Source organism: Gymnogyps californianus, chromosome 10, assembly GCF_018139145.2.
Source record: "Gymnogyps californianus isolate 813 chromosome 10, ASM1813914v2, whole genome shotgun sequence".
NCBI classification, from domain to species: Eukaryota; Metazoa; Chordata; class Aves; order Accipitriformes; family Cathartidae; genus Gymnogyps; species Gymnogyps californianus.
Window position 1 is genome coordinate 19,280,693 of NC_059480.1, and position 7,793 is coordinate 19,288,485.

At 41.2% G+C, this 7,793-nt stretch overlaps 1 protein-coding gene across 1 annotated transcript; it reads left to right on the top strand.

Moving 5' to 3' along the window:
* The first annotated feature begins 508 nt into the window (after window positions 1-508).
* Window positions 509-7,093, top strand: AHSG (alpha 2-HS glycoprotein). Its single transcript, XM_050902861.1, has 7 exons — window positions 509-712; window positions 2,142-2,252; window positions 3,501-3,585; window positions 4,452-4,615; window positions 4,905-5,018; window positions 5,819-5,899; window positions 6,803-7,093. Exons 1-7 carry the CDS (start codon window positions 509-511, stop codon window positions 7,091-7,093), a joined length of 1,050 nt encoding a protein of 349 aa, XP_050758818.1.
* Window positions 7,094-7,793: the final 700 nt, after the last annotated feature.

The window sequence follows — 7,793 nt, forward strand, 5'->3', positions numbered from 1 at the left end:
GAATGTGATCCTTAGAACTGTTTCAAATTCCATTTTCTAATTTATCATGTTATGGATCTCACAATTTAGACTCATGGCTGGTGAGATTTGGGCCCTAACAGAATGTGTCCTGTTTACAAGAAAGCTTAATTAGCACTAGCATCTCTACACATTTAACAGGAGGGATCATATTCCTTTTGCATGTACTGCATTTGGTTGGTAGAATAATATCTAAAAATTATGTTTCATTTTTGCTGACACTTTCTTCTTTAGCTGCTTTAGCAGACTTCGCAATATCCTACCTGATAAAATTTACTTTGGCCAATATTAATCAGTCAGCTTGATGTCATAACATTTACTTTTCTCTTTTGTTGTTTGCAATGCCTCTTGGAATTGGGACAAAAATCAGACATGTGCTCATGTGAAGTCTGTGGTATGTACTATATAAATGAGACCCCAGTTCTAGCTACCATCTGAACAGTATTCTTAGATCTTTATTTCTGAAAGGGATCGGTTTTCCTCAGGTGCCATGAAGGCACTAGTAGCTTTAATATTTCTTGTTCAGCTTCCAATTCACAAAGCTGTACCAGCAGCTCCCCCTGCTCCCTTGCGCTGTGATGACCCAGAATCTGAAGCAGCAGCGGAAGTAGCTGTGAGTTATATTAATGACCACAGTCATCACGGATACAAGTTTGCCTTAAACAGAATCAAGAATATCCGCGTGCTACCCCAGGTAAGTGAGGAGCTTGCGGGCAGAGCATTGTGTTAACCTGGAGATGCTTGGAAAGGACCAACAAGCCCTGCCAATCATTACCCCATGATTACCTCACATGGGGTAATCAGCATGGCTCTGTTGATGTAAATGGGGCAATGCCACCTGGTGGCAGTTGAGAATTCAGGTCACTGAAATGTATCTCTCAAAGAGCAGAACAGTGTGGGAGAGAGAAATGTTCAGATATTTTTGTACAATGCTAGAAAGGGCTCAGTTTACAAATGCAGCATGCTTGCTAGGGCAGATCATTCAAAGTGCTGCTTCATGAGCCCGGTAGCTAATCTGGAGAAAAACTGTGAGGATAATCTTCATGATGCAGGTAATTATTTATTGGCTAAATACATACCTATCATAACTCCATGCGATTAGTGACCTTGTAGTAGGCATTAATTTTACCTAATATCCCATTGAGCTGACAAGGAAGCTGAATGGAAGTAACTACAGCTTGTAGTCTCATTTTCACTAAGATTTATTGTCATCATTGTAGGCATCTAGAAAGGCTGTAGAAATGGTCATGAATACAATGTATGCACCCATTCAGAACCTTTGATTCTCTCAAAACATTGAAAACGGTCCCAAATATTAACAAGAATGAAACTCCATGTCTGTTTTCTACTTGTTATGAGAGAGAGGATGCCAGTCATTTGGAAGAGACTAAAACAGATATTAATGAGATTAGAAGTGTGCCCACAGTTACCCACACAAAAACACTGGTGACGCTGCTTTGCTCATATTTAATACTTTTACACTAAAGTAACTTCATTGGTTTAAATGGAATCACTCATGACTCAAACCTCAGAGTCAATCTCGGAGCTAGGGAACCTCACTTCTGCCCTTCCACTCACATGTCTTATGTTATAGTTGCAAAGGTTCAGGAACAACCATAAAAGATCCTGCAGCCCATAAACAACGTATTGGAGCTGGAACTTAGCTGGTGCAATTCAGTGTAATTCCAATGGACTAAATGGGACAGGCCAATGTTTATTTGGGCACCAGTGTTTATTTGGTATCTCGTTATAGAAACACAAAGTTTTTTCATCAGCAAAGACAGCTGTTGATTTTTTTAAAACTACCCAACAAAATAAAATCAAGTTAACTTAAGAGAACTGACCCACTACATACAGGCTGGACTTGCCAAAATTTATGGGCCAGTTCCTCAGCTGGAAAAAATCAGTGTGACTATCTTGACTTACTCCAGCTAAAAAACTGGGTCCTGGTTTTTATGAAGTTAAATAGTAGGACCTATTCAGTTACTCTAGTATATACCTGGAGCTATCCAATGACAGTCAGCAACAGAGACCACAGTGCAGCCCCAGAGAAGAAATCTGGTGTTGTTTTGTAAAGTAATTACTACAATTCCTGTTGTGTTTTGTTTTTTTTTTCCTTCCAGGGGCTGAATAATGACATAATGTTTCTTGAACTCGACTTATTAGAGACCACATGCCACATTCTCAGCCCTACGTATCTTGCAAATTGCACAGTAAGGAGCTTCATAGAACATGTGAGTATCCAAAACACTACTAGCTTGGTCCAAAGGTGCATGTTCAGTATGTTGCTGCTAGAGGCCAGGCTATCCCCAGTTAGATTTCGAAGCAAATGTTATATCACTGTAACAATCTATAACCACCCAATCACTTGTAACTTCCTTGTTGATTTAGTTGCCTTCATGTCATGAAAGATTTCACTCCTGGATTTCTTTCATGTCCTGTTATGTGAAGTGGACAGGTCACTGTCAGCGTAACATCCCACATACAGGTCATGAATGCCGTGGGGCCTGGTTTAGGGGCTCCAGATTCAGCCTTCCATGGTCAGCCCAGATGTCACTGCCTCATTGCAAACTGTAGACAGGGCAGGTTGCGAATCTGTGCAAACACAACCTTCTCTTGGCTACATGTGGGGTGTTACCTAGTGAAATTCTGTCAAGTCTAGCCACCTAGTCCTAGTCAAGACTGCAGAAGAGCTATTCCCTTCAGACAGGGCTCTGCCTTCAAAGTAATGCTCAGCTGGAATTCACTGGCCTCAAATATTTTGTTCTTATGCAAGTGTGATCCAACTGTGAAAAGTTTTCCCTAACCAAAGCAGTGGAAGTGTTGTCTGAGTACAGGCAGCTCTGGTTTCTACACAGAAAGCAGAGTGAGCAATTGACAATTTAAGCCTGCTGTTTCTAGAATGGGGCCCAATTCACAGAGCTCATGACTAAATTTGAATCATGATCCACTCCTGTATTCAGCAGGGCTCAGATCCCATTTTCCATCTTGAGGGAGGTAACTCTAACTGTTCCCTCTTCCCAGTGACTCCAGCTTTGCCTTTGACATCTCCTCCCCTGCTGGATCATGTTGCATGTGAGCCAGCTCACACAAGGCAGCACACTCTGCTGTTACCATGGCCACTGACCAGCTGAGATTAGTGAGAACGTTATCAAACAGCTCTGCAGAAGGTCTTAATTCATAAGTATTCATATTCTTTGCTCTTTAGGAGAGAGGAACCTGAACCAAATGTCCATAAGCTGGCTACCCTGGCAGTTCTGATACTTTTAAGATCCAGATTTGGATCCAAATTTTGCAGCTCTGGTCTGCCTTTAACAAAATCACAGACACCAGGACACGCCTAGCAGCGCCTTTGCAATCAGACAGATTTTGCCAGGAACACTCAGCCAGGATCTGTTCTTTTGAATTCAGTAATAGTTGCCCTTTTCAGAAATTCCTATTTATCTGAACGATGCAACCCTTTGATTTTTATCTCTCTCTAGGCAGTTGAGGGTGACTGTGATGTCAAACTGCAGAAGTTGAATGGAAAGTTTTCTGTACTTGCTAGTAAATGCCACTCACATGCAGGTAAAGACTTTGTTCTTTAGGTTTGAATCTAGAGGCTGGAGTATTATTATAGCAGTGATTACAGTTCACTAGCTTTTCTGATTCTAAAACGCTGTGTATAAATATGGCACAAAGGGTGTTGAAAGTAATTTTTTCCCCTTTTCTGATTTCATTAACCTACAAACCCAGCCCTCTCTCTTTGCTCCCCTTTACTATGACAGTTGAGATACTATAAGACTATCTGGGGGACAAGTCCCAGATTTGACCTAGAGATTGCTGGTACCAAGGCTTTTCACTCAGGAGTTTACCCTCAAGAATTTGATTCCTTGTTGATCTGAATTTACTAGAGCTTGTTGATCTTCAGAGCCCCTTTGCCAGATGCAGCTTATTTACTAAATCCAACATTTTCAATATTGCCATGGGAAAGTGGAATCTCTATTCTGCATGCTCTGTACGAGACCTCTTTGCTCTGTACGAGATGTCTTTAGTACTACTGTCAAAACTGGTGAGTGAATGAAACAACACACTCACGCAAACACAATTCCAATAAATTAAAGTATCTTCATTTTTGCACCATTCCTTGAGTGAGCTGAGACATCTTTTCATTGGTGTCATGGATAGTTTGCCAGAAAGAGAACTGATTAAAACCTGTGTAAGAACATTCAAACTGTACTATTGAAGTCCACAGCACTTTTGCTTGCAGAAAGACTCGAATGGCAAAAGTCGTGTGAAATACTGCCATCTATAGTCTATACTGCAAAAATTCCTTCCACTATAATTTGGGACAGACCACGAAACAGTCTTTTGTGTGACTGAATAGGTCTATAACGCCTTTCAAAACAACTTACAATCTGATCGAAAAATAATCTGTTTGGTTCCTCCTGCAGACTCAGGTGAAGATGTTCTCCGACTCTGCCCTGACTGTCCACTGCTGGCAAGTTTGAATAACACTGAGGTATTAACAACTGTTACAGCTGCACTCAATGACTACAACAGCAAAACTGCTGATGCTTACCTCAAACTCCTTGAGATCGGACGAGCCAAAATACAGGTAATTGCTAGAACTATGTCTAGTCTTCCATGCAAACAGAATATTTCTTCTGTGGTAATTGTGCAGTGCTAACGAGTCATGCTTGCAAACAGATTTAGCTTGCCCTAATTTGCCCTACTGAATTGCTCTTGATTTCCCAAGCATTTTTTGTCATTCTAGCCACAGGATTCCCTTTCACTTCAGTGGGAGACGCAGAGCTAGAAGCCACAACATTTACCTTCTACCTTTTCTCAGCAGCTCTGCAGTTTCACAGTGCAAAGTTGGTTAAACAATTTTCCTGTTTTATCAGTATTACCCAGTGAATATTGTCTCTGTTGAATTTGCTGTGGCTGCCACGAACTGCTCAGCAGAAGAAGCTAAACGTAATGTAGAGGCTTGTCAACTGCTGCCTGATGATCAGTCTGTAAGTATGCCAGCACATCAGCCCTGATCTCGCCAGCTCAGAGGTAGAAAAGCAGCATGCTGTGATGTGCTCGCACTTGTGCACAAATAGACCTTTGCGAGGATGAAAGTGCAAGAGTTGTATACCATCATGATAAGCTTTTCAATATATAATTCCTAAAGCTAAATCACACCTTTCTCTCCTCTCTGAGGTATCTGGACTGAATCCTGATGTATTTGATTATATTTCAAAAAGGCTTGAGGACCAAAGTGTCCTTAACACAAAATATTTTTAATCAACAGAATATATATTATTGTTTACTCTTCTTAACATGACCACCCGAGAAAATCAGGCTCTTTGTACTGGACAGTACACAAACACATGACAAAAGGGCAGACTGTTTCACCTTCCTACAATTTAAGTGCTGTCAGTGTGCTTTGTTCTGATATATAGGCTCTTGAGAATTATACTGTATACTTTATCCTGCTAAAATTCTTCTTTTGTTTCTGATGAAATTGAGTCCTAGGCAGTTTTAGTGGGTGGGAACCTTTTACCTAGATTCCTATATATTCTTTCCCTCCCTCATATACAGACATACAAAGGATCTTACTGTAGAAGAATACAGGAGTTTCACTTATTTGCTGGTTATGCACTTAAACATCTTGGCTTTTGAGTCCAACAGACTAAAAAGCAACCACTTTACTGCTCAGATAAAACATGAGAAGATGTAGCTATTTCTAAACGTACTGAAATTAAAAATTGTAATGCAGGTCTCCTCTATTTTATAACTATTTTCTCTTGACTATGTTCTGCTTTGCCAGAATTTTGGTTTCTGCACAGCAACAACAGTAATGCTCCCCTTAAAGGACCTCAGAGTGCACTGCCAGCTCTACGGACATCAGGTACCAACTCCAGATATTCCCTTCCTTTCCAGAGTATTCTAGCCTACTAGTACTGTTAGAAGCAATCACCCTGAGTTTACCTCTTTCTCTGTAGACTGCATTAGCTCTCTGTGATAACTTGAGTTTAAGTTTGTATCCTAAAAAACAAGGTAAGGTAGCTCCTGATTATCCTATGGATTTCTGTGCCAGGAATTACGTCACCTCTGCCATCCATGCTTGACATAGTTTGTCCTCCTAACCATCTGGGAGCTTCACGTGTCTGGTAGGGCAAAGGGAACCAAGCTCTGCTCAGCTAGGGGGATGCAGCAGATGATAGATAGATGTAAAACATAAATGAGCCACTGTGGTAGCTGAAATCAGCTGGGATTTTTTGCTAATAGTCCTTAGACATTACTGAATTCAGGGAGCCTGACATGCACTGCTGTAGCAAGAGGAGGGAAACATATATGCACGGGACCTGAGTGCTCTCCAGGTATTTTAGCCTCCATTTGGTCTGAGAAGGGCTAGGTGGTGGTTGAATACTTCCTACAGACCAGAGCTCTTGGTAGCACAATAGTAATTAGCTGTCTAGGAGGTATACGAAAGAAAGAATAAGAAGACAGCTGGTCTTGAATGTTTCATCAGCTGCACAGGTGGCCCTGAAAGTTCACATAGCACAGAATTTGGTGCTAATGATCCACCGGATATTAAAAATGTGTTCCTGGGCTCCTGTGTATGTGTTCAAATGCAAATCAAACTTCTGTGGTGGTCAGGAACATTTTGTACCTGGATTGGAGGCCTATATCTAGTTAGGAGCAGGGTACCTAGTAAGATATCAATGATATCAAGATATCAATGACCTGTAAGCCCCCCTTATAAGCCCCAAGTCACTGAACACAAACACAAACTGTTTTTCTTTTCCAGCCTGGAGTTACCTACTCTCAACCAGGTCAAGATACATCAGCAGGACTGGTGCCCAGTGTTGCACAAGGCTTCACAAACCATAATCTCAGGCTTTCCCACAATAACCCTGTTGCATCTGAATCCAGCTCTTCAGAATTTCCTACTTCCATGCTCTCAGCAAAATCTGTAGGAAAGAGAGCAGTTGCAGAGGTTGCTCAGCATGACAAAGTACCTCGCCCAGTTGGCTTTGTGCCGCCTCCTCCTCCTCCTCCTCCTCCATGCCCAGGGAAGATTCGCCATTTCAAGATATAGGCTGTGTTACAGACATGGCAATACAGCTAACTGAAGGATCGGTGTGCAGCAGAAGCATCAACACACAGACCACAACATCAAGTGCAAATAGGTGAGAACGCTTGACTCTGAGCCCAAATGAGTTTTATCCTCCAGAGAGCAGAGCCGTGGCCAGGATCTTGCAAAGACCTGCTTCAAAATATAGGTGATTACAACATATAGCAGTTGTTTTCTCTACAGACAGGGATGCTCTAGTTAAAATACAGAAAATATTGTTTCAATGAAATTGTTGTAAGAGCTATACAACAGTTGTAGCTTTGTGATAGAAACACCACCCGAAAAGTTACTTCACAATAAAATGTTCAACAGAAATGCTTTGGTACCTTCTATCTGTATATATTTTCATTTAGTTGTCAAGTATCTCCTTCACAGCATTATGAGTCATATTCTGGGCTTGATTTCAAAAACAGTAAGCTCCTGCACTTCTCATGAGCTTCACTGGGATGTGTGGGTGCTGAGCACTGTGGAAAATCAGGTCAATCCTTTCTTTTGATCACACACTAATAACACTAAAGAAGTGGCAGGAAAAAATGTATTTTTCCCTTCCACTTGTAGTGTTTCCTAGCATGTACCTACTTTTAATATCCACCAGAAGTACCTCAATACTTTTGGACCTGGCATAAGAGTATCCACATCTATGAAAAGAACAAAGAATCAGGAC

Excerpts from the sequence above, each read along its gene's own strand:
- AHSG (XM_050902861.1), top strand. The coding sequence starts at position 509 with ATGAAGGCACTAGTAGCTTTAATATTTCTTGTTCAGCTTCCAATTCAC. Across the intron at positions 2,253-3,500 it reads TAAGGAGCTTCATAGAACAT|GCAGTTGAGGGTGACTGTGA; the intron begins GTGAGTATCCAA and ends ATCTCTCTCTAG. Across the intron at positions 5,019-5,818 it reads TGCTGCCTGATGATCAGTCT|AATTTTGGTTTCTGCACAGC; the intron begins GTAAGTATGCCA and ends CTGCTTTGCCAG.